General features: G+C 39.3%; 1 protein-coding gene across 3 annotated transcripts in view; it reads left to right on the top strand.

The window, feature by feature from the left end:
• Clcn5 (chloride voltage-gated channel 5) overlaps window positions 1-22,787 on the top strand; it is a 143,948-nt gene that overhangs the window by 104,923 nt on the left and 16,238 nt on the right. The window contains exons 1-5 of one of the 3 annotated variants that reach the window (XM_074063792.1): window positions 821-1,124; window positions 11,186-11,337; window positions 14,362-14,461; window positions 18,033-18,220; window positions 22,404-22,526. In XM_074063792.1, the coding sequence (XP_073919893.1) occupies window positions 11,233-11,337; window positions 14,362-14,461; window positions 18,033-18,220; window positions 22,404-22,526 (516 nt within the window). In that variant the 5' untranslated portion in view covers window positions 821-1,124; window positions 11,186-11,232. Of the gene's footprint in view, window positions 1-820; window positions 1,125-8,798; window positions 9,001-11,185; window positions 11,338-14,361; window positions 14,462-18,032; window positions 18,221-22,403; window positions 22,527-22,787 lie in introns of those variants that run through there. The other 2 variants (XM_074063791.1, XM_074063790.1) reach the window with 2 other exon arrangements.

The following is a 22,787-nucleotide window of genomic DNA, read 5'->3' as shown; positions in this document are numbered from 1 at the left end:
AGGAATTTCTCTGCATGCTATTATTTTCTGGAAGATACTGTGAAAAGAAATGGTATTATTTCTTCCTTTAAATGTTTTTAGGTACTTGCCCTCAGGTTATTGATTTTAGGTATTGATGTCTAATATAGAGATTAATTACTATGAATTTCATCCAACACTGCTTTTGAAGCATCCTATAAATTTTGATATGTTATATTTTAATTCACTTCTAAATATTTTTAAATTAATTTGGATATTTCTTTGACCCATAGATTATTTGGAAGTGCAGTGTTTAATTTCCAGGCATTTGGGGGGATTTTCCAGCTATTTTTCTGTTACTGTTTTCTATTTTAATTTCATTGTGTTAGGATTTATGGCAAACTGGCTAGGACTTGGGTCATATTTACTGTTTAGTGTAACTAGATGTCAGTTGGGTGAAATTCCTATAGCGTCCTTGTTTTTGTCTTCTTTCTTGACTTTGAGCTTCCGGAAGTCTAACTCCTCTAGAGAATCTGTGTCTTGTAAACTGTTTCAACTGTAATTTACTGTTATTATACCAGAGCCCTGTTTGGTGTGGTGGCAAAGGATGGGGGAAAAGGTCATTTTATAATCTTCTGATTAATTCTCAGTGTTTTATTGGGTCTTGTGGCTATAACCTTCACAAGTTTTCCTCCAGTGGCCTGGGCTTTTTATTCTCCTTGCCTTCTCCTCCCTTCTTACTGCAACCTTCACAACCTGTTTACTTGTAGCCCTGCCCTTTGGTCGAATATGTTTTTCTGCCTTGGGTGAGACTGGAAAGCTAGAGGGACTGGAGTGAGAGGAATGCCCTCCCCTCCCCACCCCCGATCTGGGATAAGGCTCAGGCAAAGTATTTTCCCCGGAGCGTAGACCTTTGTTGTGAAGAAATCTCTGGGCACATTTCACAACGCTTACTCTTCCCCTTCCCTAGTCAGAGCAAAGAGGAGGTCCTTGAGTCTTCATTGTGAGAACTTGGAGAGGTTCCTGGAAGTAGAGCTTTGGTGTGGGAACCCCCCCTGAGACCGTGGACCCCAGGAGTTTCTCAGATTCATGCTTGTCCACACACAGCCTTCAGCAGTTCATCCAAGTTGCCATTTAGTTTGTGGATCCAACCCTTTCTACTCCAGGTAAGCAGATCTTAGCTGCATCTATCTCTTTAAAAAGCTTATCTTCTCAGATTCTGGGGTAGTAATTTCCTCTGAAACCTCAGTTCTCTCATGGTTCCAGGAAAAAATGCTTGACTTTTTTAGTTGTTGTTGTTTTTTAGTTTGAAAAACTTTTTCTTATTGTAAGGATGAGAGTAATAACTTCTAGCTGTTTAGTCATAGGAGCTGAATTTGGAAACTCCCCAATTATTTTTCATCATTGAAACCACTTTGGTCCCTTCTTTAAAGAAGTACAGTATTTTAGAAACCCATTGGCAGTACTGAAATTTGTGAGTGGATTATTTTCCACCCTACCTTGCTCCAATTTATGACAAGTGGTAAAGGAAAGGAGTACTGTAATGCTTCGGGAGCGTGAGCTCCATGTTTCTGGGGACTCCGAAGATCTATTATAGCCACGTTGGTGTAACTCTAATTAACCCTGTGCCAGGAATGCTGGGTCCTAGCAAAAGTACTAGGTTGTCCTGTACTTCACTGATGAGCTTTTCTTTTCCAAGTATTGGTAGCGCCATTTTCTGATCTTGTCAGAAGAGTGTTCTCAGATAATTATGCAATCAAAATACTTGGAGTTCCTCAAAGATAAGGTCCTCTCAGAAGTCATTCAGTACAACACACGAACTACCAACAAAAATATCATTACTAAAATAATAGAGGATGAAATTGTAAGGAACCTTAAAAATAATATTAATATGTTCTCATTTTATAGATGACAGACCTGTATACCCACTGAAATTTAAGGGAGTTGCCCAAGGTGACACAACTAGTGAGTTGTAGAGGGAGCTAGGATTAAAATTCAGATCTTCTCACTGCTGTGCAATAGGTCCCTTTGACCATGGCTTTCTTCCCATAGACTATCATTTACAAACTGAGTAAGCCATTTTCCTCCTAGTGTCTCACCAGAAACTTATCATCAGATCTGTCCGTAAATATCCCAGTGGTCTTCCTCCCAGAATATAGTTCTGCTCTTTGCATGCCCTGCCTCTCCTTTTCTAGCTGTGTTGCTATTTTTATTTTCAAAAATCACTTATATGGAGCAGATTGTGTAGCTCAGTGGTAGAGCACGTACCCAGCATGTACAAAGCCCAGGGTTCAATCCCCAGTACCGCAAAAAAAATCACTTTTATAAAACATAATTCACCTCACTCTAACAATGCAAGCAATACCCATTTTGGTAAGGTGTAAAAGTGTCTGCCCTGCCCCCGACATACACACTGTCCTATGCCAGACATAACCACTAGAAAGAATTCAGTGGTTTAGTTCTTTCTCTATCCAATCACACATAGACACACATTTTCTTTCTTTTTTTGTGGTGCTGGTGATTAAACCCAGGGCCTCCACACACTAAGCAAGCATTCTACCATTGAGCTACATTCTCAGCCCAGACACTTTTTAAAAAATATGTTCTACTTCTGATTTTATGACTTGTTTTTTCCCGTATATCCAGGAGATTTTTCTATTTCAATACACATCAGTCTACTTTCCTTGTACTAGTCACCTATAACTGGACACTATCATTGTTTCCAGGTTTTTGCTACTACAAATAGCACTGGATTGAATAACATACATACACTGTTGTACATAAGTATAATTGTGTTTTTTAATGATAATTCTCAGATAAAATATATGTTTTTTATGTTTTAGAAGTTCATATGTAGGGTACAATATATGTGTCTATGGAAATTTCACAACAAAACCCCCTGAATAACTATCATATACTAACAAAAAACAATCTAAAAAAAAAAAGAATATCAATTCCTATATACTCCTGAGCTGGAAATAAAATGATTGAAAATTAAAAAAAAACAACTTTTAAAAGTTCATATTATATATATTATTAGTATGAATTAATTGTATATACACTAAGTTAAATGCACATACATGCATATAATGTACTTTGATCAAATTCATCCCCTCTACTACTCTTTCTTAACTCTCCTTACTCCTCCCCACTTTTTAAAAACAGTTTTAGTGGGTTTCTTTATGCTATTTTCATACATGTACACACACACATGCTGTTTTATATTCATTTTTCTATCCATGACGTCACACTTCCCATGGACCCCTAAAAGTCTCCTGATTGGTATTTTATCTCTTGAAGTGTTTCTTTTCCCATCAAAGAATAATTGTTAATCTCTTGTCCCCATCTTCTTTTTGGTTATTAGTACAGAAGCCAGTGTGGACTTAATATAGAAAAACTGGAGAATTGCTGCTTTTAAAACAGTCTTTAAAAGTTATCAGGCAGAATCATGCTACCTGAACAATGCCCCAGCACTGTGATATTATGTAGTGAACATTTTAGGGTACTTTCTCCCTACCCATTACATTCCTCATCCTCTTGTTAGTCCCGTAGCTGTAGCTGTGTAAATTTGAGAGGGAAGGAATGAAGAGCAAGTAAGGGAGCCGAGGGCTTTTTTCTTAGAAGCTCTGTCAAATCTAGCCCCTTTACTACTAGTTCTGCATTGACTTCTGTGGCATTCCAATTCAGTGGGAGTCTGAAGATACCAGGCTCAGATCCTAGTGTTCTTTGTCCTAACTCTGGAAATCACCCTGGCTCTACAGGTGGTGAGAGCCTGTAGGGATGGGAACGTTCAAATTAGAGCAGATGATGGGAGTAGGAGGCAGTAAAGACAGAGGAGACCCCAAGCAAATATCTACAACCTAGGGAGACAGAACTGTATCCAGTGGGAACCAAGGAACTAGAAGGTGGTGTTAGAATCTAGACTCAGACTTGTCTGTAAAGCTTTCCCTAGTCCTTTCTGCCATGCTTCACCTTCTTGTGTTCTCATTCACTCGCAAACATCATTTCAGTAGCATATATATCATAAATTTGTTGCAGTTTTTGCAGTTCCATTAGCCATTTCTCTCATCACCCCTTTTATTGTCTTGCTCTCAGCAGAGTTAAGATAGTTTCTTCTTCCTTGTTCTTCCTGTGTCTTAGACACCTGCAAGTTTTAACCTGCTGTGAGCAGGAACCAAAGCAGCAGACCCCTAAAAGAGATGAATGCAGGGGTGATGTTCAAATCAACACAGGACAGTACCCATTCAGATTGGATGGCATGCATAGCACTGGTGCAGTGTTCTGGGGCCTTCTGGGGCTCTAGCTGCTGGATCCTGGGGAAGTTCAGGAGTTTCTAGGGAGTGGTGAAGGGGAGTCTTCAGAAAAGAGTTTATTTATAGTTACGGAGGTATTCCAGTATTTAACAACCAGATTGACATACAGTTACATACCAGCAGAATAGTCGCCCTGAGTAAGTATTCCAGGGTCAAACTAAGATAGTGTATTAAAGTGTAATGTGGTCCAGCCGTACCATCCCAGGGCCTAAATGGGAGGACTACTCTCCAAACATTTGTTTTTGGGCCACTGGATTTGGGTAAGAGGGAAAGCAAAACAGAAAGCAAACTGGAGGTACCAAATGGTTGCTAAATAGAAAGGTCCCACAAATGCTGACTAATTACAAGAGCTTTATCTGTAATGTATTCTCAAATGTATAGGTGAGAGGGACTGCAAAAGGGCTTTTGACTTATTGAGAGATTAGAATGGATGAACCAGTAGAAGAACAGAAAGTAGGGAGCAGGTATGGACATGAGAAGTGACACATCACAGATTCTTAGACTTTGTTGTTGAATAGAGGTGAAATTTAAATAACCACAAGATGCAAATCTGCTGAAGTGTGCTAGGGATCATGTCAAATTTTTCATAGATATGGTTCTAGCCTTGCATAAATACAATATATCCCTGTAAAACTAAAATACACATTTAAAAGGGGACTATTTCCAAGTCCTATGTTATATACCAATAGTCCTGCCCAGTTTCTTTGAGTGTTTATTTCTATAGGCTATTGGCAACAAGTGAGAGCTCCCACAGCTGTGATATTTCTGAAGCAAGCTACTGAGGTCTGTGTCTCTCCTTTTTCCCTTGCATTTTTTGTTAGTGTTTAACTAGTTCACTTAATCAGTTACTGTTCAGCCCCCCAGGTAAATTTCTAATGGTTTATTGGTTAGAGATTGAAGTAAACATTATTTTCAAATCAGGATTTTTTTTTGTATTTTAAGAGGTTTTTCTATTTTTAAGCACCAGATGATTTTTAGGAAAAATTAGGAATTGGTTTCCATGATGAGAGCTAGGTTAAATGCACTCATTTATATACCTCTTCATTCAAGCAGTGTGCTTTTAAAGGCCCATTGTTAATTAAGTTTTTAGACCTAAGCCTAACCTACAGGGAAAGCTGTTTCAACATTGACTCTTTTCTGACTGGCTTACTGGATGCATACAATGTAAATCAGCCTTTTTAGGGCTTCTATCCTTTAGGTTAAGATCTAATTGTACTTTAACTTGAAATATTTTCCTGTTAGAGCATTAAATTATTTTATATGTAATGTTCGCTGGGCCTTCAAACCTTGAGATGAGTTTTGCTTTTTTTTTACCCATTTGAGGCAAAAATCTGAATTTACCTAAGTATCCCAATCTAACATTCAGGCTCTTTGTTTGATTTTGCTCTGCTTTCTGTGGCAGTGTATTTACACACTAAAAGCTTAACCCTTAATGCACTGCTTTTTGAAAAGCCTTTTGTGTTTTGTTGCTTCCTTTGTAATTTACCGATTAGTCCTGCTGCCGTTTTGACCACTAAGTTTTAGGAATTTAGTTTCTACTAACTTAAAAAAATGCTAAGAAAATAACCAGATAGGGAATGTGGCCAAAAGCTTAAGCTATTTATCACGTCAGATCTAGATACCTTGGTGAAAACGCAAACCATTTAATCCCTTTTATTAATGAAACCTAAAAGATTAGCAGTGTCATCACTAGTTTCATCATTATTATACATTTTAAATATCTCATTTTTCCTATTCTAAATGTTGTGATGAATATTTTTAAATCGCTTTGCACTCTTGTGCTAAATGGTCATTAAAAGGGTTTTCATGTGCTCAAAGTTTTCAAAACATCTCCTGAGGAGCCACTGACAACTTTGAAACTAGGAAATGACCTGGTCGGATCTGTGTTTCAGAAAGATCACTCTGTCTGCCCCAAAATATTAACTCTACTATGCATTTTGTTCAATTTTCACAATAATATCAGCTGACCTATACTGAGCAATATGTGTAATGAACATATGTTAGAGATTACTAATTTGGCAGAGAAGGAAATGGAGGGTAGAAAAGAATAAAATAAATATAGCATGTCAAACTCTGAGTACTGGTGACTCATTTCTTAATCTAAATTATAATTGAATCCCACTTTAGCATGAAAGCTACATCATACCTACCAGCCCTCCAGTACCTAAAGGAAGTAATTTTCATGGAGTTTTTGAAAAGTCTCTCCCATAGAAGTGCTGATATAGTAGTTAGAAAGCATATGAACTTTAATTAAAAGTTATTAACATGGGTCCAGTTATGAAACTATAAACTATACTTTTTCATTGGTGGAACTGGGGTTTGAACTTAAGGTTTCACACTGGCAAAGCAGGCACTCTACCACTTGAGCCACACCTCCAGTCCATTTTGCTCTGGTTGTTTTGGACATGGGGGTCTCACGAACTATTTGCCTGGGCTGGCTCAAATCTCAGCCTCTTAAATAGCCAGGATTACAGGTGTGAGCCACCAGTGCCTGGGTAAACTGTACGTTTTTAAAGTACCAGTGAATATAGTATCTTTACTAAATTGACTGCTAAGTTATCTGCCAAAATGTGAAATGCGAGCAGGGCTCTGGTGGCTCACGCCTGTAATCCTAGCTACTTGGGAAGCAGAGATCAAGAGGATTGAGATTCAGAGCCAGCCCAGGCAAATAGTTTGTGAGACCCTATCTCAAAAAACCCTTCACAAAACAGGGCTGATGGAGTGGCTCAAGTGGTAGAGCACCTACCTAGCAAGTGTGAGTCCCTGCGTTCAAACCCCATACTGCAGTAAATAAAGAAAGAAAGAAACAAACAAATAAAGCAAAACTAATAATGTTAAGTCTCATTTGATGATGTAAGTGAATTCTGTAGTGGTTTTCAGATACTATAGGTAAAATCCTGTTCAATTACTGGCTCTGAAGGAGACTTATGAAGTTGCATGTAATCCTTTTTAATAAGATGCACATAATTTCCTACAAGTTTAATTGTAGAAGACAGTCACACTTGGCCTACAAATGGCTGTTGCTTTTTGCAGTATTTTAACACTTTGCCACTTACTAGCAATTGCTACTTCATCTTAATTCTTATTAATGCTACATTAGTTCATCAAGAGAGTGATATAATTATCATGAATTAAAAGCATACAGATTTCATGCAGTGCCGCACACTTAGGTTTTGTTGTTTTAACATTTCAGGATATATCAGGCCTTAAGAACAGATGGGAGTAATAACATTTCAAAGCCCTACATACAGGGTCTGATTATTGGGCATACTACGACTGGTTTAATGTTTAACAGTGGCTGTCCTGCTGATTCATTTAGGGAGTTGGGAGATGACAATTTTATTCTTCTTTCCTGAACTGGGCTTATTGCTCAATTAATTACGATCTGCTTAAAAATAGCCTTCAGAATAGGGCCAGGGAAGGAAAAGCCTTTAGAAGGCTGGGAATGTATCAGTGAATTTGCTGTTAGGACTACGATAGGTACCTTCACCCAGGTTGCATTAATGAGTATCAGAGTCAATACTACATTCTGGGGAGAGCATTACTACTAAGGGACAACTCATTTTCTTTATTGTACTCTGGGGTTCAAAGTGGCTAGGTGATATTAAAGAACTGACTTTGTGTGGTAAGCTAATATGCTATTCAGTCTGTACATTTTTCTTTTCCTTTTTCTGTTCCGGGGATTGAACTCATGGCTTTATGCATAAGTACATGCCATACACTAGCTAATCCCCAGCCCCCAAATAACTTCTTTTTTGAGACAGGATCTCACTTTGTTGCCCAGGCTGGCCCAGAACTCTTGGGCTCAAGTGATCCTTTTGCTTCAACCTCCCAAGTAGCTGGGCCTACAGGTGTGTGCCACTCCACTTGGCTTCATCTTTTTCTTTAATTATAATATGTATGTAAAAATGAGACATAAAACATGTACACTTTAAAGAATAATTATAAGGTGATCCCTTAGTTACCCAGATCAAGAAAAATGACCAGTGTTCCACCAGGGTCCTATCGTCCCCATATGTCCTCCCAGACAGCAACCGTCTCTGGATAGCTCCTATCTTTATTTTTGTCATTTTCTTCCTTCTTTTTATGATGTAATCATTCGTATCCTACAATGGCATAATTTAGGTTTGTCTGCATTTGAAGTGAAAGGAATAGAATCATGATGTTATTCGCTCTTTTGTGTCTGGCATCTTTCACTTAGCATTATGTTTGTGTGATTTTATCCACGGTATTGCTGTCTTGTGCATTTTTATAAAGCCTTTTCTATATTTGCCACTCTCTTTTTTACTTAGGACCTCTGTAACTTTAAATGTTTTTGAACATTTCTCATTTGCCCTCTGGGAATTTCTGCTAAACAAGGTCTGAAAAGTTAAACTTATCAGGACCCCAGTTTTCTGGGCTGACTCCCCCACCAAGTTTGATGGCATTTGTTTAGATGCGACTACATCTTTAAGGCTTCTGTGCTCAGTAAAAAATCTTCCTTTCTCCAAGGCTGGTCCAAGGGTCTGGTCACGTGATCTCAATAGTGACATCACACTCTGACCGCCTGCACTGGTGGCTCTTTAGGTGGCGTTTGTTGCTGTGCAAGGCAGAGAACACAGCAAGTGCCCTTCTGAAGTGCCCCAGAGCAGGGCTCCTTCTGTAAAAGCGCCTCAACCTAAATGAGCAAATGCGGGCTGCTAAGGTTATTTCTTCCTTGATGCAGAAAAAAAGAAAACTGTGATTGAAGGTAAGACTTGAGCCCGACTCAGGACTGAAGCATGCGCTGGGAGCAAGGGATCTGGAGAATCGCAAGCAGTCTGTAGCTGGATTCTAATCACTGCTGTGTGCCCTTTGGAGGGGCCTGACAATTGCGTCTTTAACAGGAGACTGACGACAAAGGAGAATGATGCAGTGCTCATATTACCTAGTGATGTAATAGGATTCTTTCTTTTCTGCCAGGATGTTGTTGCCGATCTGCATTTTGCCATAAAGCCTGGGGGGAGGGTGGTCATCGATATAATAGCGTAACAGTAGCTAGCTAGCTAATGCTTTTTAAAATCAATTTCACAAAATCCTGTGTTTTTATTTTCTTCCAGAAAGGAAGACTCTTAAACCAGAGCAAATTCAATGGAAGCATTAACCTGCCTTACAGAGTTGATTTCTGATTGTTTGCTGTCCTGTGTTCATGTCAGCATTTGACTTAAGAATTTAAACAGCTTGGTCCCACTCCCCCTCCCACATACTTGATTCTCTTTCTGTCATTTCCTAGCTGGCTTTCCCCCCCTCCAAGCTCTCACATAGCACACAGCTTTCATCTTATCAGTATGACACTGACATGATAGGAAACGCTGGGCTGGTGATTCAGCAGACATCCATTTTACAGCCAGGTACGAGTGAAGATATGGAAAGGACTTTGGTTTGGGGTTTTAAGATTAACTTGTTCACCTCCTCCATGCCACCCTCCTGTCCCACGTCCTCCCTAGATGATTTGGACTCTTGAGCTTTTCCTTTGAAATGTGTACATTGCTTATGAAAAGTATGCTGAATTAGGCACTCAGAAGATTTACGATTAATTGGTAAGCCACATACAGCTTGGTGTGTCCATTCAAATTTACCCCCGTGAGAGTGCTGAAGCTGTCCAGTAGGAGTTGAAGTGAAGGTGGGGGAGAGGGAGTCAGCCAAGCCCAGTTGGGCCGTCTCTGCAGAAGGGTTCATTACCAAACAGTCCGGATGAAGCCTTGTCCCTGCCAAGGTTGGTGCTGTAAATGTGAGCTTTGGCTGGGTGAACTAAATAATGGCATTGCTCTGCATTTCCTCCTAGGTACATTCGCATTAGATCCCTGCAATACCATTTTAAATTTTGTGTTTAATACCAAAATACTGTTCCATCAGAGGATGTTGCTGAAATAATTTGAACAAGTTTGTTAAGTAATACTAAGCATGTGTGAGTACAACTGGTTAAATACTTCTCCCTCATCCTTACCACTCATCAAACACATTTTGATTTAGCTGGTATTTATTGACCATGGAGTGTATGCTAAAATGCTGTGGAGAAGGCGATGATGAATCAGATAGAGTGCTACCAGCAAAGAGCTTCTAGTCTGGAAGGGAAGATAAAGGGGGACACTACTGACCTGGGGTGTAGCTCGGTGATAGAGTGCTTGCCTGGCATGTGCAAGGTGTTCGATCCATCCCCAGCACCACAAACAAGGAAGAGCAAGCATGTGCATAAATAAATTGCAATGGAAGTACTGAAAACCAAGCTGGTTAAGAACCCTGATGGGTGGACAAGTGAATGTGTTTCTTCTAGTTGAAGGATCAAGGAGGGACCATTCTCTAAATCTCGGTTTGTAAATCTTCAACTTAATCACATACATAGAGTTCCTACTAGCCCATTGTATCCGGAATCAAAGTCTTTATCTATTGAAGGAAAATGTGTACATTCCAACCAGCTTAACTCTTGAAGAGGCTGGCATGCTTTCTTCAAGTCCTCAGGGAGGCAAAATCCACCTCATTCGAATGAATTATTGCTGTATAAATGTGAAATGGTTCTTGCTGTGATACATCTGCAAAGACCTTTGACCCTTTTGTCTCTGTTCTATAAACTAAAACACCTCAGCTCCTCTAAGCGCCTTCCTGTCTTTTGTTCCATAAATCCTTTCCCATTGCACATCAGCGCCTGTCATTTCTCTTTGTACTGCGTCACTCTCATCTTTCCCTTCCCATTCACACTGCCTTACTCATTTGAGCCCAGACCACAGAAACTTCTGCATGTGATGGATGTCCTCACTAGATGATTGTTTTGCTTTATCAACATACCTTTACTCTAGTCATCTGATAGTTTAAGGGCGTACCTGTTGGAGCTCGGAAAGAAGGTATCAAAAACGTTAAGAGTGTCTGAAGTACCAATGTCTGTTTCCTGTTCACTACAGGGGACAAGTCGTACAATGGTGGCGGAATAGGCTCTTCAAACAGGATCATGGACTTCTTGGAGGAGCCAATCCCTGGTGTAGGGACCTATGATGATTTCAACACAATTGATTGGGTGAGAGAGAAGTCTCGAGATCGGGATAGGCACCGAGAGGTAAGACAAAAGATGGTACATGAGTGTTAGGAACACCGGGGAAGAAATTAAAGATATATATTCTTTCCTTATTCCAGCCCTGAATATAGCTGAATCTGGTTTCTACTGGCGGTATAGGGTTTAATTTCTCAACTTATTTTTATTTTTAAAGACATCTTGGTTATGATTTTCATCCTAGATTTTTTTTTAAATTGCATTTAATGATGATATATCTTCCTATAATAAGTGGTTGAAAAAACTCCTCACAGACCTGAAATGTGTATACATGCCTCTGCAGAGGTGAAAAAAAATCTTGGGGCAATGAGACAAAATAAATGTTAGAGATCTTCCTCCTCCATCTTATTTCTGTTTTATGTTTTTTTTTCCCTTGAAGCCAGATTTTTTAAACTAAGGCAATTAAATGGGCTTTTAAAAAGACTAAAGAAAAATTCTTGTAGCCCTAGAGTTTTCTGAAGTATACAAGATAAACTCCTTATGATCATAGCTTGTGTAACCATTAAACCCAAGTAAATGTATTCATTTATCTCCAATAAACCACAAGACCAGCTAAATTCAGATTAAGTACCTTAATTTAATGTGATAGGTAATAGGTGGTACTTAGGGCTGTGAATTCTCTTTTGAATTTGTCAAGAGAATTTTCTCATTTCTCTTTTCAAAGTGTTGACCAAATCTCTGAGCAGTCTGCCAAAGTTTCTTTGCTTTTTTTGAGAAAGGTCTCAATATGTATTCCAGGCTGGCCTTGAAATCTCAATTCTCCTGCTTCAGCCTCCCAAGTGTTGTGATTACAGGCATGCCCAGTATCACTTAAATGAGGGAATCACTACATGTACTTTGTGTAAGGGCCACAATGACAAGCCTATTAAAAAGGTTGGTGTTGAGTTCAAACCCCAGTCCCACCACCAAACAAAGGCTGGTGCCCAGCGCTAGCCCAGAGATTCTCAGCAGGTGACCTTCTGGCAAGTCACTCTGGGTCGCAATAGCAATAGTAGTATTTTTTTTTTCTTTTTCACTATTTCTGCTTAGACACTAACTTTAAATTTTGATTGGTAAGTTAGCCCTTCTCTTTGGGGCTCATAATTTCCTCCCGGAGCCAAGTATACCTCCTGAAGAGTCGGGTAGAGCGCTCTTTTGCTTTTTTTTTTTTTTTTTTTTTTTTGTGGTGCTGGGGATCAAACCCAGGGCTGTGCACACAGTATAGTAGGTTCTATGGCTGAACTACACCCCCGACCTGGTTTTTTGTTCTTTTTTTGGTTTTTAATTCTTAAGCTTTTCCCAGCCCTGAGTGGTTTTCTCACAACCTGGAATCAGGTTGTCCCAGGTACAGATTTTGAGAAATTCCTTCTTAATCCCTGGAATTGTGATAATCCTGCTGAATTTGCTTATCATAACTCAAACCAGTGATGCCTATAAGATGTTCTGGGTTTTATAGCATTTCTGGACCACACACACCTATTCTACCATATCAACTGATGAGGCAGGCATTAGAATTGAGATTCTTACTGGCTTTAGAATTTCTGCTTTTAGAGTTCAATTTGTCATCAGTTGCATATTCAACGTTATTCAAATTGTGAGAATCGCCTATGATATGACAAAGGTACATTTCTCATGTTAGTGGTTATATCTGAGTTAAGTGATCCCAATTAATAACCTGAAACAATTAAAGTATGTTTATCACATGGTTCATAAGGACTTTTATTTTTTTAGCAAAAATTGTTTGGGTGTTTTTGGAAGGGTGGGAGGAACAGAACTCAGGACCTCATACTTACTGGATAAATACAATACCTCTTGAGGCATGCTGCCAGGACTTTTTGCTTTAATTTGTTTTTTTCAGATAGGTTCTTGTTCTTTTTCCCAGGCTGGGCTCGGACCATGATCCTCCTACTTCTGCTTTCCAAGCACCTGGGATTATAGGAATGAGCCACCAAGCCCAGCACATCAACTGTTAATAACCATAGAGGAAACAATGTCACGGGGGGAAAAATGTAACCTCGTCTTTTTTTAGCACTGAAATTAGAAACTTAAAGTTATAGGTTAAAATACATTTTAAAACTCCCTTTGAAAAATTTATAATTTATTATTTGTGTTCTAGATGAAGGTGGGGTAGCAAATGAATTATTTCAAGGATAAGAAGTGATAGTACAAAGGAGGGGGATGTTCTAGTGACAAAGCTGTCAGAATAATGGTTTTAAGAATGTGGACATAGCTGGGTGCTGGCAGGTCACACCTGTAATCCTAGCTACTCAGGAGGCAGAGATCAGGAGGATCACGGTTTGAAGACAGCCCTGGGCAAATAGTTTGAGAGACCCAAATACCCAACAAAAAAAAGGGCTGGCGGAGTGGCTCAAGTGGTAAGAGCGCCTGCCTAGCAAGCATGAGACCCTGAGTTCAAACTCCAGTGCTGCCAAAAAAAAAATGTGGACATTGAAGGGTTAAATTGACAAGGCTAGAACCTAAATGTTAAAACTTTCTGCACTTTCTGATACCGTCGGATATGTCTACAGGTTTCTGAAAATGAAAGACACATCACTGATAACACTTAGTAACTGTGGTCAATGTACAATTAGGGATTTGTGGGATCAAGTCCTGGAATTTGCCTGAGTCAAACCACAGCCCCAGAAGGTAAACCTCAAACTGTACTTTCATCACTGAAATAAACCCATGTTTGTTTATTTTTTTGCAAAACAAACTATTTGCTGTGAATTAACTATAGCTATTGTAGGGAGAGAAAGAGGCCCCCCTTCCCACAATAAACAAAACAGATTGATGGTGTAAGGAAGTAGTGGCTAAGTGAAGAAGCCCTCCATAAGGTCTTTGTAGGCATCGCAATACTGTAGATGAACAGGTAGCGTTCAATAAATCTTGAAGTTCTTGGTGAAATTGGTTCAGCTGAAGATTGTGTGGGGAAGTAACTCCCAATTGGTCTCTGTTCCCAGGTGATTTGTCATTGTGTTTCTTTACTTAGACATTTTGAGGTGAAGGAGGAGTATGTGGAAAGTATACCAATGTTTTCTTATTTTCCCCTAGATTACCAATAAAAGCAAAGAGTCAACGTGGGCCTTAATTCACAGTGTGAGTGATGCTTTTTCCGGCTGGTTGTTGATGCTCCTTATTGGTCTTTTATCAGGTATGGTAAACTTTGTTAGTTCTCAAAACCAATCTCCCAAAATTGTGGCATACCCCTCCCACAAGTCATGAGCTGAGTTGTTTGCTATGTTCTCCCACTTGAAATGAATTGCTGGTTAGCTAGTTGGAAGCTCAATGTTCCCATCTTCAAAAGAGTATTAATTCCTGTATCACCTCCCTTAAATAAATGAGGAAATGCATTTAAACACATTTTATATGCTGTAAGATTCCCTGTCCACTTTAAGGTGAATTTATCACTGTGTCTATTTTCTTAATTTTTATTAGCATAAATTAATTGGGCAAAGGGGTTTAGCACTGTATTTCTTGAGGAAGAGTCCCACTGGAGACAGTTTTTTTTTTTTTTTATAAACCACATTCTGCATGAGGTATAAGAGACATGTTTTGTAGCTGGTGTGTGTGTGTGTGAGAGAGAGTATGTACGTGTGATGGGGATTGAACCCAGGACATTGTACATGCTAGCATGCTAGGCAAGTGCTCTACCACTGAGCTATACCCCTAGCCTTTGTTTTTTTGAGATAGGGTCTTATTATGTAGCCTATGCCAACCTGGAACTTGCTATGTAGTCCAGGCTGGCCTCAAACTTTCCATCCTCTTGCCTCAGCCTCCTGAGTGCTGGGATTATAGTGGTGCACACCACCAACCCAGATACAGCTATTTCTTAAACTTTTATTTACCTTCCCCTTTGGTGGTACAGAAAGGCATATAAGAAATAGCTCATACTCTTAGGGAACTTATCATCACATTCTTCGTGGTGGCTAAAGGTGGGATGGTAGTACTTTTTCCTATATGGTCCACCAACCTCTTCTACCACTGGAAATAATATAAGTTGAGTATCCCTTATCCAAAATTCTTGGGACCAGAAGTATTTCAAGTTTTGGATTTTTTCAGATTTTAGAATATTTGCATATACATAATGAAATATCTTTGGGAAGGAACCCAAGTCTACATATGAAATTAATTTATATTTCATATACACTTAATACACATAGCCTGAAGGTAATTTTATACAATATTTTTAATTCACCTAGATTTTGATTGTAACCCATCACATGAGTTCAGGTGTGTAATTTACCACTTGTGGCATTATGTCAGTGTTTAAAAGGCTTTGGATCATCAAATATTTCAGATTAAGGATGCTCAACTTATACACAATCTAAGAATGGTATCCCTGCTATGCAGATAACAGCTGTAACGCACATTCCCACACAGGCTTCTTCTCCCATTGTGGAAGCAGAAAGCCAAAGACAACAGGCAGAGAGGCCAAAAGGGATGACCTTATAGCACTGAAAGATGGAGTCTAGAAAGATCTGGAATCTTGAGCTGAAATAGAAGTTAGGTGAGAAATCTGGATGGTAGAAGGTGGCAGTTCATAGCGCAGGCTCTAGTTTCAGGCAGCCAGGGTTTGAATCCTGGCCCTGCTACTTGCTAGTTTTGTAGCTTTAGGCAAATTTCTTAACCCCTGGCAGCTTTAGTTTACTGATCAGTGAAAGGTGATAATAAAAGTACCTATAAAGCTGAGGACAGGACTCATTTGGTAAAGCGCCTGCCCTGAGTTCAAACCCCAGTACCTCCAAAAATACCTATATTAAAAGTTTTCTGTAAGAATTAAATGAGATACAGCACCTAGCACAGTGCCCAATTGTTAATGCAGCTGCAGCTATTACCTAGGGGTGATACGTCACAAGCCATGGAGTGGAAAACTTTTCAAAAATTGCCTAGAGCAAAAGTTGTTAAAGTTTTTTTCTGTAAAGAGGCCAGATAGTAAATATTTTAGGATTTGTGGGCCAAATGGTCTCTTAGCACCTACTCCACTCTCTGATGTGGCACACAAGCAGCCCTAGACTATAGGTAAACAGATGAGCCTGGCCGCCAACAGGGTATCCATCCTTATTGACAAATACAGGGGCAGGCAAGTTTTGGCCCTCACACCATAGTTTGCCAACCCATGGCCTAGGGCATTAACTCTGCCCCTTCTGGCTCTTCCAGAAGAGAGGACACGGTCGGCTTGCAGCTGGTTAACAGTAGACTGGGTAGTCTGTAATGCCAGTTATCATAGAAAGGCTGAGGAAAAGGAAGATGATGGAGAACAGGTTAGACAGAGCATATCAATAACCTTGAAAACCCATCTCAGATATATGTTATGAGCCAGATTTCAAGGGAAGGCAGCCAATGTAGAAGCTTTGGTAGTCATTGCCAAGACAGGGTAAATAAAAGCAGTAACAAGGTCAAGGAGAGCATTTCATTCTTTTGGAGCAGGCAGAACCTGATAAAACTTGTAGCCAAAGAAGAAAGAGCAATTGGGAAAAGGTGGGGAAGAGGTAGAAAACTAAGGAAAGATGGGGTTGAGGATAGCAATGTTGGACATGTCCAACATTGCAATAAGATTTAGAAGGAAGAGAAGGCTGGGGGATGGAGTGGCCAAAAGTAGGTGCTGGATTTGACTAGGTGTTCAAGTAAATAACCTGTGCTAACACTATTAGCACCCACCAAAATACACACGTGACATGACCTCTCACCTGGTAGAATGTAGATGCGATATCCTCAACTTTTTAATGTGTTTGCTGGCACTGGGTGGTCAGTGAATATTTTTCGTTCCCTCATACCCACAGAGTATTTTGTTTTTAAGCATTGGAGAGCAACAATAGAAGCAGTGTGTCTGAATGCAGGAACAGTCTGGGAATTCAGGGGCTGTGAATTTTACGATGTCTTTACTATTTCCCTAAAGCATGATTCTGGCATTTAATTTCTCTGTGCCAGAGTTGCTTCATCTGGACAACAGAAATGACATGAAGTCCAGAATCTAAAGTAATTTAACTATCTTAACCCTATCAGTCTATCAGGCTGTGGAGCTGATCCCCAGTTCGGTATTCATTTTCTTTGATGAATGTTCTGTAAATAATACCTTTTGCTCCTTCTCACTAAGAAAAAAGCTCAGGATGTCATAGGTTCAGGAGGCGTCAACATGTCTTCAGCTTCATCCAACCTTCCATGTACCTCACACTTCATACTCTCATAAATTTCATTCCCTTAGCTTAGGATGCCTTCCTGCCATTGTGCCAGTTCCCTTGCCCATGGAGCAAAACCCTGCTATCCAAGCTTTCTCCTCATAAACTTCATCAGCTCTCCTTCCCAGACATCTCAAATAAATATCATAGGCTACTCCTCAGTGGGGTAATTCATGTTTTTCTCAACTTTGTGTATATTAAGAGTCAAATAATGATACTGTCCTTATGGAACTGTCAAAATATGTCTTTACCATGTCAATTCAGCTTAATCCATGAGCCCCTTGTGTCCACCCAAACATTGTCCTTTCTCCCAAGTCCCCCCTATATAAAATGTTACAGACACTGATATTTAATGAAGAGATAATAAGCAAAAATCTAGCAAGCCAACAGCCAGAGGTTGCCAATGGAATAAGAAAGTATATGCTTGTCTCTTATTTTAATTCCTTTCCCCTCATTTTTACTGACAAAATTTATTCAGATTACTGAAGAACAGAGTTTCAGAAATGGGATTTAACTTTGGCCTTTCCTTTCCTCCTCTCAAATCAGGTTCCTTAGCTGGTCTGATAGACATCTCTGCTCATTGGATGACAGACTTAAAAGAAGGTATATGCACTGGGGGATTCTGGTTTAACCACGAACACTGTTGCTGGAAGTCTAAGCACGTCACATTTGAAGACAGATACAAATGCCCAGAGTGGAATAGCTGGTCCCAGCTTATCATTAGCACGGATGAGGTAACATGTAGTGATTTCTGAATCACTGAATTTTATGCTTACCTTTATTTCATTTTTTATACTGTACTCATGCAATTGTGGAACTGTCTACTATTTTCCTTTTCATGAAAAGGAGAACCCATGACAGCTACCCTATTTAAGTGGTTGAAGTATTACCCTATTTTCATCTCTTCTGAAGTATGGAATTGTTTTTTGTTGATTACCTTAAAATTTTTGGTTTGTCTTAAATAAGCCTGGTGGTTTTTCTTTTTTTAGTATATATTGTAATCAAAATTTTCTTTTCCTAATAATTTCAATAGAAATATCAGAGGCAGCCAACAGGTAAAATATAATTTCTATCAAGGGATGGTGGAGTAGGTTAAAATGTGAGTATCAAATAGGCACCAAAAGTGATTTGTCCCTGAGCATTGCATTAGAAGGCTAAAAAATATGATAAGGACTGGGTGTGGTGGTGCACACCTGTGATCATAACTACAAGAGAGACCGAGGTAGGAGGATCACGGTTTTAGGCCAGCCCTGGGCAAAAATACAAGACCCTATCTGACAAATAAACTGAAATGGAAAGGGCTGGGGTTGTGGCTCAAGTTGTAGAGCATCTGCCTACCAAGCACTGGACTCTGAGTTCTAACCCCAGTAAGTACTACAAAAAAAAAAAAAAGTATGATTCCATGGCACAAAAACAGAAACCCAGCTATAAAATTGCCCACAGTCCCATCTTATAGTTGAATCGTATTTTTATTGTTATATGGCATGTTTTTGATGCAAAAGTAACTTTGTTTCAGCTCCTTTCTTTTCTCTAACCACTTTATTATATGTTAGATCTCTCCCACTAAAAATAAAAGCAATACAAAACAAAAAACTCTCAACTCCCAATTCTATTTTGACTTCCACCAGCTGAAATGGGTGCCATGTTAGCTCCCTCCTCTTATCTACTCTCTTGGTGAAGTGATGGAGACAAGACTAGGATATATGTTTATACTCTTAAAATTTATTTTTAAAGTTGGTAACATAGAAGTCAAGAGTAGACTAGGGGTCACTAGTGATCTGGGAGGTGGAGGGGAAGAGGAGATAGAGAGAGGTGGGATGGCAGGCACCAAAATGTAGTTAGGAGGAGTAAATTCTAGTGTTCTACAGCACCAGAAGGTGACTATAGCTTACAACGAGTGATTGCATATTTTATTTATTTATTGTGATGGATCACACCCAGGCCTTGTTTATGCTAGGAAAGTGCCATACTACTGAGCTACATTCCCTTCTTACGTGTCTTATACAGAACTAGAAGAGATGAGTTAGAGGGCTCAAAACACAAAGAAATGCTAAATGTTTAAGGATGTGGAAATGCTAATTACTCTGATTTGATCACTACCCATTGTATACATATATTAAATTATCATACTGTACCCAATAAATATGCACAGTTATTATGAGTCAATTAAAATAAAAAATTTAAAATTATTTTTATTACCACCTTGGTCCCCAAACAATTGGAGGTGGCGTGTTATACACACACACACAAAGTGAGCGATAAAGTTTATGTATATATTTGACTATGCATAGGGGCTCAGAGAAAGGGTTTGATAAGGGGAAAGATACATGCCATGTGTTTGCAAGAGTTTAGGTGTATGCTTCTCAAACTGGAGTGTGGCCAGTGTGCCAGAGAGCAGGTAAAATCACAGGATGAATGTTATGTGCCTTTGCACATCATCAGTTTTACCTGACTATTTGGAAGGAATTTTTTTCAAAAATTAAATGTAAACAATGATTTAAAAGTAGAATGTAAAATTTCCAATTTTTCTGGTGCTGAGGATGGAACCCAGGGCCTAGCACATGCTAGGCAAATGGTTTACCACTGAGCTACATCCCCAAGCCCTGATTTTTTTTTTTAATTTTCACACAAAATCTCACTCAGTTGCCCAGGCTGGCTTTGAACTTGTGATCCTCCTGCCTTAGCCACCCAAGTAGCTTCATGTTTTTAAAGAACAAAAAAACCTCAGTACTGCCATCCTTACTCTAATGTCTCTATTTATTCTCCTAGATTAAGAGGTAAAGTCTGAGAAGTCCTAGAACTTAGGGAGTGGGTGTGGGTGTGGGTGTGTGTGTGTGTGTGTGTGTGTGTGTGTGTGTGTGTGGAGAGAGAGAGAGAGAGAACGAGAATCATAGGAAGTGTTAATACAGTGTACAAGGAGGTCCTCTGTACCCTTCACCCAGCTTCCCTCGGCTGTTAACACCTTGAATAATGACAGTACAGGAAACTGACATGGGCTTTATTTTATCAGTGGTACACACACTGGTGTGGAGAGGGTCGCTGCAATTTTATCCTATTGTAAACATACATAACCAGCACTACAGTGAAGATACAGGAAAATTCTGTGGCTATGATGCTCGCCCTGCTGCCCCTGTACAGCTGTGTGTATTTGTGTCCAATGTTTACTCTCAAACTGGAGGTTGAGATTTGCTTGAGTGACACATTTCCCTGCCTCTCCTTTTTATGAATGAAATCCTTGCCTGGGGAAAGAGTCTTCTAGGTTTTAAGAAGCCTTCTTCTGCCAAGAGTTTGGCCTACTGGTGTCTGCCTCTGGCTAGTTTTTGTTATTTTTTTCTTTCCCTTTTTTTTTTTTTTGGGAAGCTTCTTGCTTCCAAGCTACATTTGAAAAGCAAAGAGGTAGCAATTTTCTGTTCCTCCAAGGAGCTCAGATCATAGAAAACCTGTCTCAAACATACAACTAGGGAAAAGAAAACCTGAGCGAATATTCTGCTGCTTTTCTAGGTCAGTGGATTATTTTCATAGTGTCTTATGTTTTGAAAAGTCAAAAGTTCCTTGAGTTTTTATATCCCATGTAATTTGAATGAGTTTCAACTGCTAATATTTCTGCAAGCAAGTAGAACCTCCTAGTGGTCAAAATTCCTTTTTTCATAAGGCATAACTTAATCCTTTTTAGTCGTCAAAAGTAGATTTTTTTTGCCACATTTCATTATCATAGGGGAATAATCTCAAAAATATATTTTGTCCATATGAAAATAGTTATTGCCATTTAATTCTTTGAAAAGTCTGGAAAATTAGAATCAGATACTTTGTACTCACATCCTTGTTGCTGAGTCTGTGGTAGCAAAATTCTCTCCAAGATGTAATCATTATATGTGTAATCTTTAAAAAAAAACACTGAATAAACAAAGAGTTAAAATGGTGGTTACTAGGGGCAGAGAGGGGGAAGGAATGGGGAGAAGTAGGCCAAAGCTATAAATATCTAGTTAGATTAGATGAGTAAGTCTAGTTATCTAATGTACCACATGAGGACTAGAGTTAATTTTGTTGAGAGTAGATTTTAGGTGTTATTACTACACATACAAAGAAAGGTAAATGTGGAAGGTGACGCATAGGTAAGTCTGTTTGACTACAGTAATCATTTCACTATGTATATGTGTAGTGAAGGCATCAGGAGCAGCAGTGTGGCGCAAGTGGTAGAGCTGCTTTGCAAGTATGAGGCCCTGAGTTCAAACCCCAGCACCACCAGAAAAAAAACATAGGAGCTGGAAGTGTAGCTCATGACTCAGTGGTAGAGTGTGTTCTTTAGTACATGTGAGGTACTGGGTTGAATCCCCAGCACTAGAAACTCAAACCAAACCAAACCATGTTGTGTACCTTAAACGTTTACAATTTTTTTTTAAAAAAGAAAAAGCACTCAGGAATTTTAGTCACTGTAATCTCCTGTGAGAATTTGACAGCAAGGTAGGTAGTCAAAAGTGACTGCAATGGAGCTTTGGAGCTGGTCTTCACTTGGAATGTTTAGCTAAGGTTCAATCATTCCAAAAAGAAGAAGAGGAGGAGGAGGCTAAAGCTCTAGGTAAAAGCAACACAGAATCATTATGGAGCTGACTACAAAGCCTATCAAGGCCCTCACATACAAGTGAGTTTTGTTTCAGGGTTTTGGTTTGCTCTTCTTTGCTGTCCGTTCTTACAATCCATTGTGAATTTCCTTTGGCAAAGCATCTTCTTTTCAGTACCACAAAGTCTGATGGTGTTTTAGTAGTTGTTTGCTGAACAATCTGCCAAGAAACATTTGAGCAATTTAATACTGGTCTTTTCCTTTTGACCTTCTCTCCTGGAAAGCCATTATTCGGAAGAGTCCCATGCCTCACTGAGGCAGCCTAGATTAAAACAAGTTTCTGTCTTCTCCTATTCCAGGGAGCCTTTGCCTACATAGTGAATTACTTCATGTACGTCCTCTGGGCTCTCCTGTTTGCTTTCCTTGCCGTATTTCTTGTCAAAGTCTTTGCACCTTACGCCTGTGGCTCTGGAATCCCAGAGGTATGTTCAATGGCTTATAAATAGTAACAATATGGATGGTTTTTGGTTAAAATCTTGTAATGTGTATCCCAGCATATCTCACAGTTTGATGAATATGAATCAAGGTCAGATCCTGAGGCCACCTAAGGATTCTCTAGGTTTTCCTTCAAGTCTCCTTTTAGCTTGGGCCATCTGATTTAGGTTAGAAGGGGGTAATGGTAGCTGGTCTACCTTCTTTTGATTCAGGTTGCTTGACAGTGACTGAAATCACTGCAATTTTAG

This window comes from Castor canadensis, chromosome X (genome assembly GCF_047511655.1).
Source record: "Castor canadensis chromosome X, mCasCan1.hap1v2, whole genome shotgun sequence".
Taxonomy (NCBI): domain Eukaryota; kingdom Metazoa; phylum Chordata; class Mammalia; order Rodentia; family Castoridae; genus Castor; species Castor canadensis.
This window is presented reverse-complemented; position numbering and strand designations above follow the sequence as displayed.